This window comes from Ornithodoros turicata, chromosome 3, assembly GCF_037126465.1.
Source record: "Ornithodoros turicata isolate Travis chromosome 3, ASM3712646v1, whole genome shotgun sequence".
Lineage (NCBI taxonomy): Eukaryota > Metazoa > Arthropoda > Arachnida > Ixodida > Argasidae > Ornithodoros > Ornithodoros turicata.
In genome coordinates, this window is record NC_088203.1 from 11,388,895 (window position 1) to 11,409,397 (window position 20,503).

The following is a 20,503-nucleotide window of genomic DNA, read 5'->3' on the forward strand; positions in this document are numbered from 1 at the left end:
GCTCGGGGGAGGGGTACGAAGGTGAAATCCTCCTTCACATGTAAACTTCCCATACAACACCTCCAGAAATATTTTTCTGGCTAACTTACGTCACAGTTTCCAAAAGACCGTATTCATATATAAACAAAGTGACAGTCGTCTAACCAGGAATTTACCCATGCCCCCCCCCCCCCATGCCCCACCAAGGCAAATGAAAAACGCCAGAAGTGCATACGATATGGGGATAACATGATAACGTAACACCCCCTGCGATGAAAATCCTGTAAAAATCTCTGCACCTAGCAATACACCATTCCAGATTACCTGAACCGTAGCGGGAACAACAGAACATCTCGCTACTCTTCTCCTTCTTTTTATGTGTTAAGAGTTGTAACTCTACGCACGGTGTCACTATTACCACGCAACAACATACCTTTCCAGACGAGTTAACAGGAGCAGTTACTGCAGCGACGATTTCTGGCATTTTGGGCGCGCTTTTGGTTTGCCAATTCTCATTTCATCTGTTCAGTGGCGGTATAAATTTGAAATTTGCGCTGAAGACCATTTATGTGATAATCTAGAATTTTCAAAAACTATTTAGTGTGCCTACATTTCCGTGTTTCGATATTGTTTCCGTCAAAATTCTGGTCAGTGTTACTCACAGAGTTAGTTCAAATTCACAGTTTTTGACATTTCGAAACTCTTGGGTACGATATTCCCGGTGGCTGAAACGGCTGAAACCCTGGCTGAAACGAAACTATGCAGGAACAAGCTAGGTATTTTAGAATTTTAGGCGATGAATATGGCGTGTGTTGATGAAATACTAAGTCGTGGGTTTCTCACCACCATGTTTTTTTTAACAGTTTTTACGTCGCTTGAAATTAGAAACTGTCCAAATATGTGAAATACAACGTGTTGTGTTCACTTCGAGCATCGGCATCAGCAAGGACATCAATCCTGGAAACTAGCATGGCGGCCGTAGGAGCGGCAAATGTATGGCAGAGCGAAGAAACGAAAGAAATACCGTTGATATCACCCGAAAACTGCAAATTTAGAGGAGAAGGGAACTCAAGTTTGGTCGTCACCTTACGTAACGTGAGTTTCTTTTAAATCATGGAAGTACTTCGTCAAATTTTTCGCGATCCTAAGCAACCGAGCGCAACAACGTTTCATTTCTCTTTACGCAGCGAATAACACGAGCAACTGAAGCGCAAAGGTCATAACGTTACGTAGCAGCAGTAGCAGTAGTTTGCTGTCACTACCTGAATATTAGTTTGCTTGGCACGGACCATGAATATGTCGATTGATTGATTGATGTCGTTGTACACTAGTATCGTAGACCGTACCACATTCCTTAAGATAATGTTGTTACACAGCAGCAGGCAGATTTATGTATCAGTGTGGAAATATATTGGAGCATACCAAGTAGATCCGAGACCTCACAGTATGGGTCAGGTAGAAAGAAAGAAAAAACAAACACAGGTAGACCGGAAAGGCGCTTGACGTCTACAGGATGTGAATCAGCCCTCAGTGCAGTCACTTCGTTTGCTGATAAGATAAACCTCTTCCCTTCTACACCTTTTCAGGAAGAACGTGTCCTACGACTTAGGAAGTCGTCCACGTACAAAGAGGTACATACGCACAATTATTTATTGATGAATATTGGGAGCATGACACCTACTTATTTGCAGGAACTCAGCAACTCAACGGAGAAGAAAGTAAAAAAATGCCAGCTTCAAGCCGACTTCATCAGTCGTGTCATGAGGAAACTATTGGGTTACAGATTTGTTCGTCCCCCTGTACGTAACTTTGAATTATATTTTTATCTATTGTTTAACTCCCTCAGCGTTACACTTCACTGAGGAGAATAGATTGTAGATTGTGTAGGCAATAAGTAAAAACTTGAAACAGAATGCATGGTTTATACATGCAATTCCACAAATTAGGAGATAAAAGAAACATAAGTTTGAAATTTAATATAGAATATAATAATAATATATATGATATGAAATCGAATTGAATAAAAAGAAGTGCCTTATGTATATTGTGTATGTATGTATTTTCAGATTTTAGTTCCCCTAACCGTAGAAGACGTCAGAATAATAAACAAGTGTGTGCAACATGACAGGCCACGTAAGCTTGACCTTGAAACACACTTTACATTAAACTGTCCATGTATGACAATATCACACACTGTGTGTTGACATGTTCGAATATTATTCCAGTGCACAGGATGAAGAAGGGTGTGCTGGAAGTTCCAACCCTTGGACTACTGCTCCCAGACTACTGCATGCTACCAAACCATCTGCGGAAATATGCAGAGGGCCCTGTGTTGTCTGTTGAGATCAAGGTCAGTGCTTCCTTAGGCACTTTTTTAAGGCGTGTCCAGAAAACGACCTTCGAATGACTTTTCAATGTGTTTTGTAGGACGTAGTAGTCAACTCGTGAGGCTTGGTTTTATTCCAACTGTTAGCTTCTGATTTATATGATGATTCATATAAAATTGTGGTGTGTGCAGAGATGGAAATGGAAACAATACTGGAAGTATTACCCATTACTTTATTGTCTGTTCAATATTACGAGACAGTTCCTACGAATGCAAGTGGTATATAAACTGACCTCAAGAACAACAAAATTGTACTTCGTCAGTGAAATACCCAAGAAAACAACATTCCATGCTCAACACACATCATGTACACAGTCTTTGTGTGTAAAGAGATGCATCTTGTGACTGAATAAATATGGCATCTGGTTTGCCAACTTTTGCAGCCAAAGCAGGGCTTTCTCCCTTCTTCCCATGCACTTCCCAGGGACCACCAGATAAAGGCATCCGTTTGTAGATTTCACTTGTCACAGAATTACAAAGTAAGTTTCTCGTCATATTATCATGAACACTTAGTAAATAAATATTTTCCTTCTCTTCTCTCTCTTTTATAGAACAGCAAGGGCATAATATCATCCATGAGCATGTACTGTCCTCTGGACCTGTTTAGCGGGTAATTCTGTAGTCCCTTTTAGTCCGTTGTCATTTTGTTCTTAATCTCCATTCGATGGCGTGTACGATGAGAGGAGGTAGAGATTACAACACTTGAATGTTTTGCGGCAGAGGATAGTAACGTGAAAAGCATCTCAACACCTTAGCAATGTCTGCTCCGCAAAGTACCATAGATTCCACCATGGCCTTGTATCTTTTACAGGTGTCCCCTGCGAATGCACCATGCATTGAGAGAGTTGTTATATCACCCGCAGAATAACCTTCGGATTTTCAAAGTAATATTTTCAATAACTTATTTCCCCTTCTCTCTCCCTGTCTCTGGGCAATATTTTAAGATATTTTGTGTCACATACCAAACATGTAATTTCAATTTCAGAACAAGGAGCTCATATTTTCTGAAGAAATGCAGAGTGGTCTTAACGCATCCCTAGGAGACTTTTTTGAGAAATGTGATCTAGTCAGGTATGGCATGCTTAATCCAGCTTCTGATTCAGGCCACATTGGCACACAGCTTTTCCACAGGTGCTCTACCTTGTTGCCATGAATTGCCCCAGCTGCTGTTGGAAAGCCGCAGCATCATGTAGTACGTGTCGTAGCTTAAGGTCCCAGGCCGGACTCGGCAAAACAGCGTTTATTTTATGTAGTTCATAGAAAGAAGGTGTCTCAAGGATTCTACATGCGAAATTTCAATCCTGTTTGCGAACGCTGTGCAATTTTTGAAAATCTGCTGAGCCTCCACAAGTTTCGATGACATGAGGAGCAGGTGACGTAATCATAAGCCCACAAATTGCAATGGTGTCATGTTCTGGAGAAGGCACTGGTCTCCTAGCAACGACGCTGGCATCCAAGAGTGTCATGTGGTGGAGAAGTCACATGACGCTGATTGAAAGAGGGGACAATGCGAGAGACGTCTTCTCTCTCCTTCTGTTTTCTCCGGGGTTGGAGGGTATGTGACGTGGGGCTCCACCAACGGAGTGCAAAAAGTGAGCCCCCTGGAAGACACGAAGGGCAACAATGTTGCCAGATGAGAGCCGGGCGCTCCGTCGGAGCCTAACATGATGTCGCAGTTCTCGAAATAAAAATTAATTTTCTCTAGCTTTCACATCACATAGAGCCCGAAGATTCTGCAGGAATGTAAAGTGAGACAAGAAGATTTCAGTAACGTTACTGTGGTAGGGTTCTGAGGACACGAGATGTAGTCTGTAGTATTCGCTCTTTAAAAAGTTTACTGTTCCATTCCATACATTCCATGTGCATGCAAAATTAAATGCGTTTGAAAAGCTCAACAAATGAAACTTGCAGTAGAGAAGAACAGTTGTGTCAGCTTGTGGGCAAGTCCCTGAGGCATTCCTTCCCGACGGTGGACAAGGAGTCTCTTCCGAGGACAGCCACTCCCGATGTCGGGGCTCAGTCTTGTGTTAGGTCTTCTATTTGTACCTGCTCTTACCGTAAGTCCTCCTTCTGCCAAATAATATCATAAGAGAGATCGCCCTGGCACTGTAAACCAACACAGACACACATTGTTTTCAGAGAAGCGAAGCCAGCATAGGTTACCCAAGGGGAGTGTCTTAGAAAGGGTGCTCCAACTTCAGTGCCTCTGTTCCATGGACATAACTGAGGTCTATCCTCTGTACGACAATATCAAGAAGGCGCTGGGCTGTGATTCTGATGATCTCTCAGTGTAAGTCATTGTGTAGTATAGTTTTCTCCTTTTTTATTTTATTTTTTTTTTGTTGCCCCTTTTAAAGAACTGATTTTAGTTTAAAGAAATGCCATTACTTTTTCCTCCATCAAACACTAGGCCACACTATCTCCAAGATGGATACCCTTGTCCAACACTACCCAAAGCATTGGGAAAGCCCCAACAGCAAGTGTTTGAAAGCGACTTGGAATTTGCCTGCAGAAAGGTACGGCAATGTGTCTCCTGTTCTTGATGTGAAGTTTATTTATTTATTATTGACCTGCAAAAGGAGACCAAACCCCCACCTTCTACATAGATAGGTGTCTAAGTGCATAGCTGTCCTGCGGCTGGAACACACTGGAGTCTCGAAAAAAGCCAGACAGCGACAAGAATCGAACACGCACCTGCTGATTGCTAACCGTTGCACTACAGTGGCAAGGGTTTCCTGACGCACTGCTTCATCCTGTGTTGTATGCATATCTATGTGTGTGGGGGAGAGAACATGAAGGAGAGAACGTGTGTCCTGCTCATTGGATGAGGCACCCTGAAAAGTTGTCGGAAAGCCGCGAGACACCGTAGCGCACTGGTTAGCAGACACGACCGGCAATCAAGAGGTGTGCGTTCAACACCCGTCAGTGTTTGGCTTCTTCGTTAACCTCCGTATTTCAATCTTGCTGGTCTTCACAGTGTTTCGAGATTTGGTGCTACAGGGAATGCTAGCCAGGGGATACCTGCAAAGTTGTGAAACCAAGTCTTGAACAGAGTTGAACTAGAATTTAACAGACAAGCAAGCTGCAGTATGGACAAAGTGAGCAGCATAGCATACAGCCACAGCCATCCATATTTAGAATGCCAGCTCATCGGCACTGAGATCAAGGGTGGCGACTGTCATGTCTAGTTCCGGCACTTCTCATAAGAGGCGATGCCTTCCCAGACTACCACTTGTTGCACAATGTGCCTTGTTACGAACAGCGTTCCAGTGTGCACTAGCTTTATCTGGCATGTCAATTGCATTGGGTTGTCCAACATGGAATATGTGCAACGTTAAAAAGGGGACCATGAAAAAAAGGAAAAGTTGACTATGGGACCTGACGGGTTTTTCCAAGACTGACAGTTCCTCGAAGTGGATGGATCATGAGTTCTTTACTTTCACGTTTTCTCACCGAAACAAAAATGAAGCTACTCTGCATCCTTCGAATGAATTCATTAGTTTAAATATCCTCGTGAAATATTTTGGCCTTCACATTTTGTTTATTACTGCGTAACACTGGCTTGCACAACAAATAAAAACAACGATAAATGTTTATCAACAATGTTTATCGTTGATTTTATTTGTTGTGCAAGCCAGTGTCACGCAGTAATAAACATCATGGCCCCTGGCTTTTGGTCTTATCTTCAACACCTTCACATTTTGTTCCTCCGAGCCGTCGGTAGTGTCTCCCTTGCTCCGTTCCCATGCTTTCCGGCACCTCGTGATCAACACGTGGGCCTGACCATATCACAGCAATGTACCCAGTATTATTTTACGTTGCCTCGGTGACTCGGAGTATAGTTGCAATCGTCCGTTACTCTCTCACATTCTCACACATTCACACTCTCTCACATTCACACACTCTCTCTGTTGTCTTTCTAGATCTGGGAATTCCTGGTTGCCCTAACTGCGAGGGACTGCTCGATAATGCTTTCTCTGCAACGTCTCTCTCCCCTGTGAGTAGCCTGCGTGAAAACTGTGCATACAAGGATGTCGGTATTGTCCATCGAGTGTTGTATTTTTTGCAAGGACACACTCTGCCACGAGCTCCCTCCTGAAATGATGTCCTGTTGGGAGTCTCAAAGCCACTTGGTGCATGTCTGTGAAGAACTGCCTTCCATAATCTTACGAAAGCCAATGAGCTGCTTAGGATGTTCCACTGATAGCTGGTATCCATAAAGGCTCATACGCGTTGAGGCTTGAGAAATGGGATGGCAGATCTATAAATAGAGCATGAAGTTTTTGGGAAATACGTTTTTTTTTCTAAATTGTGGCGGGGGGAAATCAGGTAAATAAGCACGCGCTCTAAATTCATGCGAATTTAGGTAGAAAAACTTCTAGTATGCTAAATTCGGGGAGAAACCAGGCTGAGTTGAGTTTACTCAGACTAGCTGTACTGGTTTGGCACATACTGTGATGTAACTGCGTTTGCTGCCGAACAAGTTAGTGTTCATTCCTACGGACATCTCAGTGAGGGCAATTAGCCGGGTAAAAATCGGGTATCACCCTAAAGAGGCAACCTTCAATTTGGGTTGTAAATTTGGGGAAGAACCGGGTTAAACCCTTAAATTTCAGGCTCTACCTATAAAATGCCCCAGTTGTTCTTATATCAGTATCAGTACACTCTTAAAAATGAACTTCACCGCATAGCACGCTCCTAGCCAACCATAATCTCGAATGATATCGTTATCTGCCCTGATTTGTTGAAAATGGGAGGCGTACGCCTTTTTTGTGACACTTATGCTGTTCATAATTGTCACAAAAAAGGCGTACACGTACCGTTTTCAACAAATCAGGGCAGATAACGATATCATTCGAGATTATGGTTGGCTAGGAGCGTGCTATGCGGTGAAGTTCATTTTTAAGAGTGTATGTGAAAGTGTCTTACCTCAACATGTTCCCCAGCAATGGAGTTAGTTGGCACATGTGGTGCAACAGCTACTTGTTTGCGGAAAAGCTGTAACTTAGTTAACAGGCTGAAGGATTGGTGCGCTAAGAACATTTGTTAATATGGCAAAAAATCGCATACTGTAGAACCCTATTATTTTGCGCCCCACAATTTTGCGAATTGGCCATACTCAATATATTCGCGACCACTAATATTCCCAAAATGCCTCTGAGCGCCCCGCATCGTCGATTATACTCCATCCGTTGAAAACGCGGATCGTTGACATCCATTTGTTGGAAGCATGTCGAAGCGCTGGAGAATAAGACGCAGGGACAGGAATCGAGGGAAGAGGACGACAACACCCCTTTGGACATTGCCCTAGAAGAATACCTCCTGTCACCTCATGGCACCCCATCCTGGGGTGCCATGTTTTCCTTGTGTCTATTTCTTGCCAAAAATTTCGCGTGCCCGTCAAATTCGCGAACATGTCAATTGACGAATTTTGCTAACATTAATGGGGGTGCAAAATACTAGGATTCTACACTATGTTTAGAGCCTGAAGTTTTCGGGAAATATTTTTTTCTAAATTCGGGGGGTAAAAATCGGGTAAATAAACACGTGCTCTAAATTCACGCGAATTCGGGTGGAAAAACGTCCAGTAAGCTAAATTCAGGGAGAAATCGGGCTCAGTTACTCAAACTAACTGTACTGGCTTGGTACAAACAGTGATGTAACTGCATTTGCTGCCAAACAAGCTAAGTGTGCATTCCTACAGACATCCCAGTGAGGGGAATTTGCCGGGTAAAAATCGGGTTTCACCCTAAAGAGTCAACCTTCAATTCAGGGTGCAAATTCGGGGAAGAATCGGGTAAAACCCTAAAACTTCAGGCTCTAAGTATATGTTTCAGGTATAAGTCATCCTTGAGAACCATTCACAATGCGAAAACTCAAAATTTTGCGGAGTCTCTCTGTGGTCCCCTTAACGTGTGTCCCTTTCCAAATCACGCAGCGCGGACATTCCACAGAAGGACTGCATCGTCGAGGACGCTTATGGACAACTCTACTTGTTTTCCTTTGGAATTGTGGACCTCGACCCGAAGGCAGCGAACAAACTCGAAAAGGTGTACTACGATGACAGCAACATGGTGAACCTGCTCCCATGACCTTCGGTGCCACTAACCCACCTCCCAAAGGATGTCCTAGTCAGGCACGACCCGCTGCACATCCGTGCCCCACCGTTCCTCTCCTGTTGTTACATTTGTTGAGAGACTCTATCCCAACCATAATGCGAGCTTAACCCTGTTGTTCTAAACCTTCTTGAGCAATGTCTCCGGGACACACTGGTATTTTTATGGGGTGAGGCATCTTACAGAACATATTTTATCATCCCGCGGAAGAAACTTTTAAAACCTTTGTGATCTACTTAAACGTTGAATGTAAATAAAGGATTAAGAAAGGCACTAGTTCTTTGTGCCCTGGCATCAGGAAGCGCGCACAGTGAACCCTCGTTATTATGACCATGGTCGTTCCCAAAAATTTTGGTCATAATGCGGAATTGTCATATTAACTGGGGGGATTTGCAGCAGTTTCACTGCATTGTTCCCCAGGAGTATGGTCGTAAAGCGCGTATGTCAGATTATCGGGGTTCGTATTAACGCGGGTTCACTGTATTTGTGTTCTCACATGCGCATTGCACTTCTCGAAGTGTGCTTGACAATTTATGCCATAGTCACATATAGCATGCAGGGTGTCCGGCGAGAAAGTGTCAAAAAATCACACACAAAAAAAAACTAGGAGTGATAAAAGCATGGGACTTGCTTTATGAGACTCCTGAAGGATTTTGCCACCTACTGTGATGATTTTCGTCAGTGTAATTGATTAATTAGTGCAATTTCCGTGCACCTAACCGTGTGACTTTGTTTGTCGGTGATTGATAACAGGATTGCGGTCTGTTTCACTCTTCCTCTCTACCGATTTTGTTTGCTTATTTCTTCCTGCTTTCTTCGCAGAGGAAGGGCCCTTGGGCGGAGCTTGTATTCGCGGCAAAGCAAAGGCTGTAAGAGCGCCCAAGTTGCGATAGGATTGCGTGTGCTTTTCGGGTAGCAATTTTTCTCTGAAAAACGTGCACAAAATCAACTAATTTTGACTGCGATACGCTTTTCCAGACATGGCCTTTCTAATTCCGGCAGAAAAAGGTGGCGTTTCATTGGCATTTTTCAGAAATTAATTAGCGAAATTGCACTAATTAATTAATTACACTAACGAAAGCCATTACACTAGGTGGCAAAATCCTTCAGGAGTCTCATAAAGCAAGTCCCATGCTTTTATCAAACTCCTATTTTGTGTGTGTGTGTGTGTGTGTGTGTATGATTTTTTGACACTTTCTCGCCGGACACCCTGTATATTGGCACCAGTGTGAATCTGCAGTTTTACACACACACATACACACACAAAAAAAAAAAACATGTGGATACTACAGCCAAATGCAACATCAAGAAGCATTTGACATGAGTCGATCTCGCACAAAGTTACGGCTCGTACAACATAAAGCCACAAACTGCCAAGGCATGTTGTGACACACAGATTCCCCTCACCAACAGCGTGGCCGAGCTGTTCAAGCATCCGCTCGCACTGCATTGGTCCGAGGTTGTGCTAAAGACTAGGAGGTGATGGGTCTGACAGCGTGTTTACCAATCTGGAAAACCGGGCATTGTCAGGGAAGTTTTGATGCGACTGGAAGAGTCAGGAATTTGCCAAAAGGCATCCGAAGTCAAGGAAAGTCGTAGGCAAGTGCCGATCGTTGAGTGCTCATGCAGCCAGCAGCGACGTTTCTGCGAGTAGCAGTTTGCCAATGCGACAAGCTCAGAGTTAGAAAACTAGGTCATCTTCACTGATACTCAATAGATGATCTGTTTTATGGCTGAAGAATCTGTATCAAAACGTAGCAGTAGGCACCAGGTTTCCTTTTGTTTTGGTCAGGGAATTTGAAGGCTGCAATTTTGTAGGCACCCTTGATTGAATCCTACCACCGGCATTGCTGTCTGAGGTTTTCCCTGGGTTTTCGGCAGACGTTTCAGACGGATGTCTGCACTGTTTTTACAGTATATTTGAGTGCACATGTGGTGCTTTGTTTGAAAGGAACTATACAATATGTGTAAACACTTCATATTTGTAAGGGGCACCTTGTGGAAAAGCATCTTTTTTTACACATACTATATACGTAGAGCCTGAAGTTTTAGGGTTTTACCCGATTCTTCCCCAAATTTGCACCCCGAATTGAAGGTTGCCTCTTTAGGGTGAAACCCGATTTTTACCTGGCAAATTGCTCTCACTGGGATGTCTGTAGGAATGCATTAATTTACTTGTTTGGCAGAAAAATTCAGTTACATCACCATTTGTACCAAACCACTACAGTTAGTTGAGTAACTGAGCCCGATTTCACCCCGAATTTAGCATACTGGAAGTTTTTTCACCCGAATTCGCATGAATTTAGTGCACATGTTTATTTACCCAATTTTTACCCCCCGAAGTTAGAAAAAAATATTTCCCGAAAACTTCAGGCTCTATAACAGCTTGTCTACCCTCTTGAAGGGATTGAGACGTTTTGGTGTTTGTGTTCGTGCATCGTTAGATGTGCAGTTAACAAGATCCATCCCCCCCCCCCGAGTGATAACATAAGAGGTGTGCAATATAATATCTATCAATGTTGATATATTGTTATCAACACAACATTTATGCAAATAACTGCCTTAGCGATTTTTTATAACATCGTGCAGGCTGTTTAGATGCCAAACTTCTGCCCACTGTTCAGCCTTGAGATTGACTGTAAGGCGAAAAACTATAATGGTTTTAACTACCCAACTGCTTAAGAAATTATCATTGCAGCTACTTAGCTTTGACAGATCTCAAGTTAATAAGTAAGCTTAAACTACTCTGAGTATTCTCCACAAACAGCTCTGCATTATTCAACATTCCCGCAGCTTATTTGATTACAAATTATTTTTGTGTATTTTGTAAACTAGGGTGCAGAGATGGTGTAGTTGGCAGCAATCCATGGGGAACAAAGCAGTCAAATACCACACAACAGAACACAGCAAGACAGTTAACTGCTGCAGTTAGTCATGTTAGACAAACTATGTTTATTTGGCTGTTTTTGTTTCCACCATAGCATGTATCTTACGAGGACATCAATGGGCAATCACAATGTGTCCTCTTCAAATGATGCAGTTGCATAACCTGTTATGCAACCTTGGAAGAGTTAATGTTGTGCCTCCTTTACAAGTAAGAAAGGTGCCCCCTTTAACAGGTATCAGTAGCATGTGCTTACAGAGTTCCTTATCACAACATAACGAACTCCTCCCCCCAACACCACCACCAACAAAAGCTCCACAAATTGCCCACTTCCAGCACTTTGTTCCCATAAACATGCACTGTCATTTAAGAATGGCCCACTTCATGTTAGATAAAAATTGTGTTTATTATGATATAACCTGTACAACAGAAGGAAATGATAAAAGGGAACTAGGATAAATCTTAAAATATGATAAAAAAATTCCAGAAGATGTTTCAGCCCTTCTTGAGTGCATCTTGAACTTCTTTACACGTGGAACGAAATTTATCGTGATACTTTTTGAAGTCCGACATTATACGCGCTGTCTTCCTCTTGGTGTCCTCCTCCTTCTTGTGCAGGAGGGCTCTGACCTCCTCGCACTTTGCCTTCTGGCCTTCCAGCTCCTTCTGCAGCTCCAACTTACGCATCCCAATCTCCTCCTGCAGTCTGCCTTCCTGTTGATGAGTGCTCTGCAACTGCTGCATCATTTGGATGTTACACTTATTCTGAGCCTCCAACTTTGCAAGGAGTTTGTGTCTCTCCCTATCCATACACTCTTTAGTCACTGCACTTTCTTCCTTGAAGTGTTCGCAGGCCTTGCAGGCTGCGTGGTACTTTGCCTCCTTGGCAGTTCTGTAAAATCACAAAGACGAGTAATTGGTAAGTATGTACAGTAATATCTACTGCCATGCACCCATTTTGCATTTGAACAGACAGATACACAGATCACATAGAACAGATATCGAAATAAATGTTTCAACAAAAATTTTTGCAACATCCAATTTTGAAAAAGGGTCCTGCATGCCACCTTGTCGTTTAACGCAAGGTTAGTATGAGGAGGAAATTTATTATTTTCTGCAACACTGCTCATGTCGAGATCATGCTGCACACGTGTGCCTGGTTAATATGAATGGCTCAAAAAACAGATTGTCATGGGGGACCAAACTTTTTCGATGTACATATATATATATATATAAAGTAAAAAAATAGCCGAATAATAAAATAGCCTCCACAGGTGGCGTCGTCACCGTGGAACATTGACGTCTCGCCGAGACGCACTGTTGTGCCGACCCAAGATCATGTCACTTCCCTACGCCAGGCTGACGAGCTCCAAGTTGAGCGAAACAGCTGTCCTTGGCTGGGAGTGCACGATCAAATTGTAAACATATATATATATATATATATATATATATAGATTAGAAGCTTAGGAGGGCGGTTGACCACGAGAATGAAATAAGGAGGAAAAATCAGAAGACGACAAAGAGCTTACAGGAAAACACAAAGGGGAGTTTATTAACACATATAGGGATAGGGGACGACGTTTCGGCAGTCAGCGCTGCCTTCGACGGGACTGGGGTTTGGTGACAAGAACAAGCTTTATATATGGGAGAGGGTTATGTACAAGGGAAAGAGAGCAGCGCATGCGCTTTTGTCATGACTAACACAGGTTGGTGACTAAGTGAAAGGGGAATGGCCGGGTCTGTGCAGCAGGACCTTGAGGAAATACCAGTGAGCCTGAAAAAGCCAAACCAAACCCCAGTCCCGTCGAAGGCAGCGCTGACTGCCGAAACGTCGTCCCCTATCCCTATATGTGTTAATAAACTCCCCTTTGTGTTTTCCTGTAAGCTCTTTGTCGTCTTCTGATTTTTCCTGCTTATATATATATATATATATATATGACTCGTTAATATGGAAACTTTTTGGACAACAGACAGTGCATAAGTACCACACATACAGAGTCCTATTATTATAGAGGGCATCAGTATCAAGGGAATTCTGCCTATCACTGAGCAAACAGTTCAATGCATGCAACACAGGAACAACTTTTTGGGGTGATCACGAGCAGAAGGACAAAGTTCTGAAGGCAATACTCCAGCCACAGAGATGACCATATTAACCAGTCTGAAGAATTGACAATTAAATTAATAGATCACAGTCACGTGGCTCTGCAAACAGCACTAGTTTTTTAGGATAATGCTGACAGGCACCATGCACTCTATGTTGCAGAGAACAGCTCTTGTCGGGGTCTGTATTACACATTTGTCCGCTCATGAGCAGAGCCGGGAGAAACGGGTCAAAATTACGTCACCTCCCAGTTTTGTTTGTTTCGTAAGCGTTGACAGTTTCCTTCGTGACAGCCCATTCCTGTAGTCCCTCTTGCAGACCTTCCTTCAGCGAGGCACGTGCACGATCGGCTTGCTTTCCATCCTCCAGGCGGCGTTTGAACCTCTCTTTTTCCGCCACTATGGTCGACGCCTGCTGGCGACACCTGGCCAACGCATCCGTTGCCTCCTGCTGCTGTTCTCGGATGAGTCCCGGGTCGGATTCTGTCGCAGCAATTGTCTTCTGTATTGCTGCCTTCAGCTGATCAGTTGTACACTGCAGTTGCTCTCCTGTTGCAACTAATGCTGTCAGTTGAAGCTTAAGGAGAAAAGGAGAACATGAGTGCACATTTTGCTGAAGCAACCTGCAATAAAAAGTAGCACCTGAACAGCATTAGAAGAACACGCCATGGCTGTGTTGTATCAGTACCAACCGATTCAAAATCGCGCAAACCCCCGATCCCGGCACCCTCGAAGTACCTTTAGGTCTTGATAATTATCTTTCTGCGCTGCCTGTCTCCGTTCGGCTGCCTCCTTTCGCTGTGCTGCGCTCCGCCCCTCTTCATGTACCAAAGCCCTCTGCTCTTCCTGACAGCCAGCGTGAAGCAAAAGTTGGTTCAACTGGGACTTGACAGAATTCAGTTCCATTTTTTGTACTTCCCTATCATCTATTGCCTTTGCGTATGCCTGATGGATGGCGTCGTACTTTTGCATGAGGGACCGTTGTTTCACCCAATTTTCAAGCAGCACTTTGATAAGTCTCCTCGTGCGCTTCGGCGAAGGATCCACAAGGTCCGCGGAACCAATGTCGGGCACTCCCAGACGCGCAAAGACCTCCTTCATCAGCTTCAGAGTATGGGTGAATGGAAGTGTAGGCAGTATGATGTCAATGTCGGCTGAAATGTTGTGCATGAAAGCCGGCTGTTCAATGCCATTATCATTCAAGCCCAAGTCCCTGCAAACTGCTAAAGTGACGTTTACGAGAAGGTCCTTGGGTGGTGTGTCAACGTCCTGCCGCAGTAGCTTGAACCCGAAGTAGTTGTTCAGGAGCTGCGCGATGCCCTGGGACGATGAAAAGTCACCTTCCATGTCGAATTTGCGGAACCGAGCAGGACAGAGCAAAACAGCGTTCGCCGTGTGAGAAGCTCGAGCTCAAGAGCGCAGACCAGCTGAGATGCACCAACTTTTAAACTTTTAAAGAAGGAACTGTTCGCTATAACTCGTAATCCCGCCACGCAAGAATGTGGATTCGGCTGGATTTCATTGGATAGAGAAATCCTGCACCAATAAGAAAAGAGAAAAAAGAGTCAGAAACAGACGCACAAAATTGTTTGAATTATTAAACAACATTTTGAAAATCATACACGTTATTGTTAACTTCCATCTTGCTTCGGCATGAACACCGTTCCTGCTGTTTCGCTGTTTCCTTTTCCTTTCGCTAGTGTAAAACAACATGGAGGAATACGCACGTGAACCATGGTAAGAGTTTTGAGCCCGTTGACAATTTAAATGTGTTCACTCCGGCCAGCATAACTTCCGTTGTCGTATATGATCCACCAATTTGCTCTTGAGATTGCTTCCGAAGGACGTCTATCGAAGAGATGCACTGTGTCGATTGCGTCAGAAATGAATGACCACTGCTCGCGAATGACCTTCGACGTTTTTCAATTTACCGTGGTTTGCCGCATTTCAAACATCATCGTTCCGGGTACCGTGAACAGTGTGAATGTCAGTCCTACAGGAGCACTTGAAGGAAAGCTTGAAATATATGAGGAAATAATTCAGCTGTCTATTTAAGACCACGTACTAGCATGTACGTGATAATGGGTTTGTTCTCTGGGCATTTTGAAAAAGCTTCAGCACAGTGAATTTTAACGACGCTGTTTGATCCTAGTTGCTGTTGCTATGAATTGGTTAAAGCCTTTATAATTACACAGCCAAGGCGTTACTGTCAAAATGAATTTATCTTTCATTTCAAGTAATTTGTTTCTTTTCAAAAGTCCCTGGAGGATAGTGGACGACTGTGGCGGGGCCTTCACGATGGGAGCCATAGGTGGTGCAGTATTTCAAAGCATAAAAGGATTTCGGAATGCACCTGTCGTGAGTATCTGCATTTCTTGCACCAGATTGGTTGTTCTCTATTTAAAAAAAATTCGTGTAGTAGTTCGCAATATTAATAACTTTGTTATCTTTCAGGGTGTCAACCGTAGACTTTTAGGCAGTCTCGGTGCAATTAAAGAACGAGCCCCAATAATCGGCGGTAAGTTGTAGGTCTCGATGAGCACTCAACTCTAAACAGCATAGCACCACTACCCCCCTAACTAGCATGTGGTACATGCCTCCTTCAAGAAGTACACCCAGCTAACACTCAAGGAACGTTTCGAGGGATATCCTAAGAATCGCATGATGCTTATGAGTGATCATGAAAATCCTGTAAAAATTTACAATGTCACAACACAAAATTTCAGACATCCTGCCTGACCTCTGTGTATGAAACCCCCCTTCTGACAGATTGAAAACTCTCTGCCCATGCACGGAAGTTTGCACTTACAAACCCTGTATCTCGAGGTTGTCTTACGGAATGTTTTGCCATTAAAAAAAATTGTGAAATACCACTCAGTCGTGAATGCACTTCTCTTAGGCAACTTTGCAGTCTGGGGTGGATTGTTCTCCACGATCGACTGTACAATGGTACGCATTCGAAAGAAGGAGGATCCATGGAACTCCATCACCAGTGGTGCTCTTACGGGGGCCATCCTAGCTGTCCGAAGTGAGTTGCGCACCTTCCTGTTATTTTCCTTTCAAAAAATCGTGCACAGTGCATCTGATCCACACAATGTTTTTCTCGTTAAAGATGGTGCAGGGGCAATGGTTGGGTCTGCAGTCATAGGTGAGTAATCTGTCTTTCGTGAGCAGGTTGGCTTCAATGAAGCAGCTGCAGTGGACACTCATGCGGCCGTTCTTGAGCACAATAAACTCATTCGTTAATACAGGAAATACAAACTTAAGGGGAAAACAGAACTGTGTTTGAACTATCGGGGATTTGAATTACTAGAGATTCATCTAAATGTGTTTCAAGACAAAATTATGGTTTGTTATGTGGGCAGCTGCACACACAAAGCAGAGTTTTTGACGTGTATGCTACACAAGGTTGTTATTCAATAGGGACATGCATAGAATATTGGTATAAGGCCTATTAGCGAGTTTATTAATTCGACTGTCTGTAAATGGGGAGGTATTAAAAACAAAATTTTCTACGGTTGACTACTCGTTCAGTAGGTGTGCCACCAAAAGAAAATTTTCTATGCCCCCCAAAGCAAACAGTTCCTTATGAGACTCTTTTTTTAACAGACACATACATCCAGAATTCAGCAATGTATTCCAAGGCAGTTGCCTCAAGACACTGTGTCGCAGACACACAAATGCTTTTTCTGCGTGTTGCTTTCTTGTTGTTCACGTTCTTAGGCCCTTTGAGGCTCCTGTTGTGTTCGTCTTAGAGCACCGCACGGGCTCGGGCTTACCCGAAATCCTTAGCCAGGCCCGGGTAAAGCTTTCTTTTATGGGCCTGGGCTGGGCTTGGGTTTTTCCATGACGGGCTCGGGCCCGTACATTGCCGGGCTTACGTCGGACTCGCCGTTGTGTTACCACTCTCTTAGTTAGCCACAGTCAAATTTTACAGCCTGATACAGTGGGCCGGGTAGCCTATAAATTTCTCTGTCTCGCGCCGGGCCCATGTGAGTAAATCAAACCAAGGCTCGGGCCGTGCCTGGGCCTAAAAATACCGACCGTGCAGTGCTCTGGTTCATCCGTTGTGTGCTTCACCCTCAGAACGGTTGCTTCCCATCATGCATAGGTGGCGTACTCCTGGCACTGATCGAAGGCGTTGGGATACTGTTCACCCGCTACTCTGCGGAACAGTTCAAGCCAAGTAAGTCGAGTCCTGCGGGAACCACGGAACAGATGCATAATTACTCTATTTTATCAATCACAAATGCAAGGCCTCGAGCTCCATGGTTTATATCTGTGGCGCAAGTACTCTTTGTTGTGCGCAGCAGAACGAAGGCGGCTTTATTTTACAGTGTTATCCCAAAAGAAATACTTCTTGCATTTTTAAATTGGTATTTGAGGCATTGCTTTCGTACTAAGAACAATGAAAAACATTGCATATATTGAGCATTTTTACTGCATATTTTGAAGATTTTCAGTGGATGGTTGCATGCGTATTTTGGGAGTTCTTAGTGCGTGGTTATGTGCTCTACTGATAACATTGCAGGCTAAATGAAACCGTGAAATCTGATTGAATTGACCGAGTGTACGAAATAACCGAGCCTTGAATTAACGGGAGTGAGGGACTAGACAATACCTGTAAACTACCTCTCTACCATAATCGTCCCATTACAACCAGCCTTGTCATCTCACTTCTTTTTCCAGTCAACCCCCAAATGGAGGACCCGTCACAACTCAACGCTGCATCACCGTTTGGGACTCAACACTACCAATAGGTAGTACCACGTGCCGCTAAATTGTGACAGAAAAAAAAAATGCAACGTACATGCATGCCGAGGAGAGGAAGGTGTTTCGGCCTTTGTCAGTTCCTGTTCCTCACAGCAGACTTCCACGTGTCCGTGCAGCACCGCGAGTGTTCTCACCGACCAGTGTGCACATGTGGCACGTTCAAGTGTGTGCTCACCAGCAGAACGCGTCGGACTGTTTGCAACGTGTTCATCAAGATGTAGATGTGAAACTTTTGCTTTTTTTTTCTGTAGAGCAAACATGTAAAGCTCATAGTGTGAAAAATAGAAAAAATTAGGGACATCTATTATGTTTCACCTGTGTGTACTAGAGAGGAGAGCTGTCCAAGGACATTGGGGTTTACATATTTTTTATTGAGCTATGAGAGCAGCATAGCCACGTCATAATTGGCAACCCCTATGAGGAGCCCGTCCGCACGATCCGCTAGGGGCGCTACTCATCGTCCCGTGAGACCTGTGCCGTGGTTGGACAACGGAAATTTGAATTTTAAAAGTGCAGAAGCGGGCGTACGACTACCGTAGCAGACGACAGCAACAGCTCCTACGAAAATGCGTGGAGTGAGGATGATTATCAACTTTAGAAAGAAGCATTGCCCCTGGGACATTCACCGCCTGTACAAAAATACTAAGGTAAGCTGAAGTACAGAGTATTGCAGAAATTAAGGAAGCAAGAACCGGGCCTATGTGTAGCGCCACCGCTAGCCTCCGAATGCGGCACAGGGAAGGGGTGCCTATGACATGGTCGTCATAATCTAGTAGGTGGTGGGCTGAACAAGCAACATCCACACAACATTTAAAAGGATGGTCGCGTCCAGAAACCCAACTACGAATCCGATACCACTATGTTTGCCGTCTGCCAACAATCCACTTGGCTAATTTTTGCATCCGAAAAGTGCTTAGGTATTCAGTAAACAAATTTTCATGATCAGCGCTGCTTCTGCAGATACTGAGACTCCGGCATGACCTGCAATGGTGGTGCTCAGATGAGAGAGGCGCCGTCCATTATGACCTGTGTTGTCGATGCGCCATTAAAGCTCCAATCATCATCATCATCAGAGGTGCCGTCCAGACGCCCGTACGGCCAAGGCATTCCTTTTCTCGAGGCCGTGCTCTGATTGGTGTAAAACCTTGATATAGGGAATGGCATTTTCGCCTCTTTCCAGAAAGGGAACTCCGTCGTACTCGACACCCGGCGTCTGCTCTTGTCGCATGTTCTATCGAATAACAGTCCAGCTGTGCCACTATTCTGCGTGGGATTTTCGATACCGTGGTACACGAGGAATGAAATGGGGCTACAGTTTAGAAATCGACTGGAACGGATGCGTCCATCCCTTCAGGCCTCACTAGTGCCCAAGTAACGATCTTGAAGCTATTTCAGATCATTACTTGGGCATTAGTGAGGCCTAATTGCGGTGTGCGTCCTAATTGTTTGCTCAGCCTCTGCAGTTTACGTTACTGTAAATGCTGGATGCCTCGGTCTGTTTGTCTGCGTGTGAACGTGAGTAGTGTGCATTGAGGAAAACTTCATAAAGAATTAATTGGAGTGAATGTGTGTCCCTGTCTTCGCGAAAGACACATTGGTATGTTGACGTGAGCACGATGTTGGCGCATTGTAATTGGTAGCCAGTGATGGGCACCGAAGTACTCGAATACCACTTGAAATACTTGAGGTAAAAGTACAAAAATACTACTTTAATTACATAACAGGTTTCCAAGTGCATTTGGAAAACACAACGCGAAAAAGAAGAAAAGCCGCACTAAGAAAGAACGCACGCACTGTACATCAGTCCCATTCTGTTTTTTTTTTTTGTTTTTTTACTTTCACATACATTGCAAGCTTTCCCTCTTCAGGATGCACCAACATTCCTAACTTACTGCCCTAACTCTTTTGCAATGAGGACAAGACCAGATAAGGACGAGTGCTCTAATTAAGGTTAATTATGAATTTAAGATAATTGGTCATGTTACATGCTGTTTTTGAGAGAATGCTCGGCAGGTTGTATCACGTCCTCCTAGCTTCTGAGGGAGCCTACTGCTGTGAAGTCAGACTACAGTTCTATAGTTCCTGTGTGTACCTATGTTCCTCAGTTTACCTGTTTTGTCTATGTGATAACCAGAACAGGTACTGGTCTTGTTGGAGTGGATGTTGATGCGACTTGACACAAATGCCAGAAACCACAGTAAGTAAGGCACCACAAGTGGGAAATAGGTTGGCATTCTTTCCAACCGCTATCCATGGAAAGTG

The 20,503-nt window shown here is 43.9% G+C and overlaps 3 protein-coding genes across 3 annotated transcripts; 2 read left to right on the forward strand and 1 right to left on the reverse strand.

The window, feature by feature from the left end:
* The first annotated feature begins 934 nt into the window (after nucleotides 1–934).
* Nucleotides 935–8,754, forward strand: LOC135389905 (inositol-pentakisphosphate 2-kinase-like). The gene is made up of 14 exons (XM_064619958.1): nucleotides 935–1,074; nucleotides 1,566–1,610; nucleotides 1,671–1,778; nucleotides 2,046–2,112; nucleotides 2,205–2,329; nucleotides 2,749–2,844; nucleotides 2,917–2,975; nucleotides 3,177–3,249; nucleotides 3,351–3,436; nucleotides 4,277–4,422; nucleotides 4,505–4,655; nucleotides 4,776–4,881; nucleotides 6,289–6,362; nucleotides 8,304–8,754. Exons 1-14 carry the CDS (start codon nucleotides 949–951, stop codon nucleotides 8,455–8,457), a joined length of 1,416 nt encoding a protein of 471 aa, XP_064476028.1. The 5' UTR covers nucleotides 935–948; the 3' UTR covers nucleotides 8,458–8,754.
* Nucleotides 8,755–11,752: 2,998 nt separating this feature from the next.
* Nucleotides 11,753–15,130, reverse strand: LOC135388070 (polyamine-modulated factor 1-binding protein 1-like). Its single transcript, XM_064617371.1, has 3 exons — nucleotides 14,207–15,130; nucleotides 13,714–14,045; nucleotides 11,753–12,257 (listed from the first exon to the last, which is right to left on the reverse strand). Exons 1-3 carry the CDS (start codon nucleotides 14,813–14,815, stop codon nucleotides 11,861–11,863), a joined length of 1,338 nt encoding a protein of 445 aa, XP_064473441.1. The 5' UTR covers nucleotides 14,816–15,130; the 3' UTR covers nucleotides 11,753–11,860.
* LOC135388071 (mitochondrial import inner membrane translocase subunit Tim17-B-like) lies at nucleotides 15,098–18,545 on the forward strand. The gene is made up of 7 exons (XM_064617372.1): nucleotides 15,098–15,205; nucleotides 15,727–15,826; nucleotides 15,923–15,986; nucleotides 16,368–16,496; nucleotides 16,581–16,616; nucleotides 17,580–17,654; nucleotides 18,158–18,545. The coding sequence occupies exons 1-7, from the start codon at nucleotides 15,180–15,182 to the stop codon at nucleotides 18,226–18,228; spliced, it is 501 nt and encodes a 166-aa protein (XP_064473442.1). The 5' UTR covers nucleotides 15,098–15,179; the 3' UTR covers nucleotides 18,229–18,545.
* The last annotated feature ends 1,958 nt before the right edge of the window (nucleotides 18,546–20,503 follow it).

Bases quoted from the DNA above. Each gene is read 5' to 3' on its own strand.
- LOC135389905 (XM_064619958.1), top strand. From the start codon at position 949: ATGGCGGCCGTAGGAGCGGCAAATGTATGGCAGAGCGAAGAAACGAAA. The intron at 1,611-1,670 runs GTACATACGCAC...ACTTATTTGCAG, and splicing joins AGTCGTCCACGTACAAAGAG to GAACTCAGCAACTCAACGGA. The intron at 2,976-3,176 runs GTAATTCTGTAG...TATCTTTTACAG, and splicing joins CCTCTGGACCTGTTTAGCGG to GTGTCCCCTGCGAATGCACC.
- LOC135388071 (XM_064617372.1), top strand. From the start codon at position 15,180: ATGGAGGAATACGCACGTGAACCATG. The intron at 15,827-15,922 runs GTGAGTATCTGC...GTTATCTTTCAG, and splicing joins GATTTCGGAATGCACCTGTC to GGTGTCAACCGTAGACTTTT. The intron at 16,497-16,580 runs GTGAGTTGCGCA...TTCTCGTTAAAG, and splicing joins GGCCATCCTAGCTGTCCGAA to ATGGTGCAGGGGCAATGGTT.
- LOC135388070 (XM_064617371.1), bottom strand. From the start codon at position 14,815: ATGGAAGGTGACTTTTCATCGTCCCAGGGCATCGCGCAGCTCCTGAAC. The intron at 14,046-14,206 runs GTACTTCGAGGG...TTTCTCCTTAAG, and splicing joins ATAATTATCAAGACCTAAAG to CTTCAACTGACAGCATTAGT. The intron at 12,258-13,713 runs GTGACGTAATTT...GTGATTTTACAG, and splicing joins GAAACAAACAAAACTGGGAG to AACTGCCAAGGAGGCAAAGT.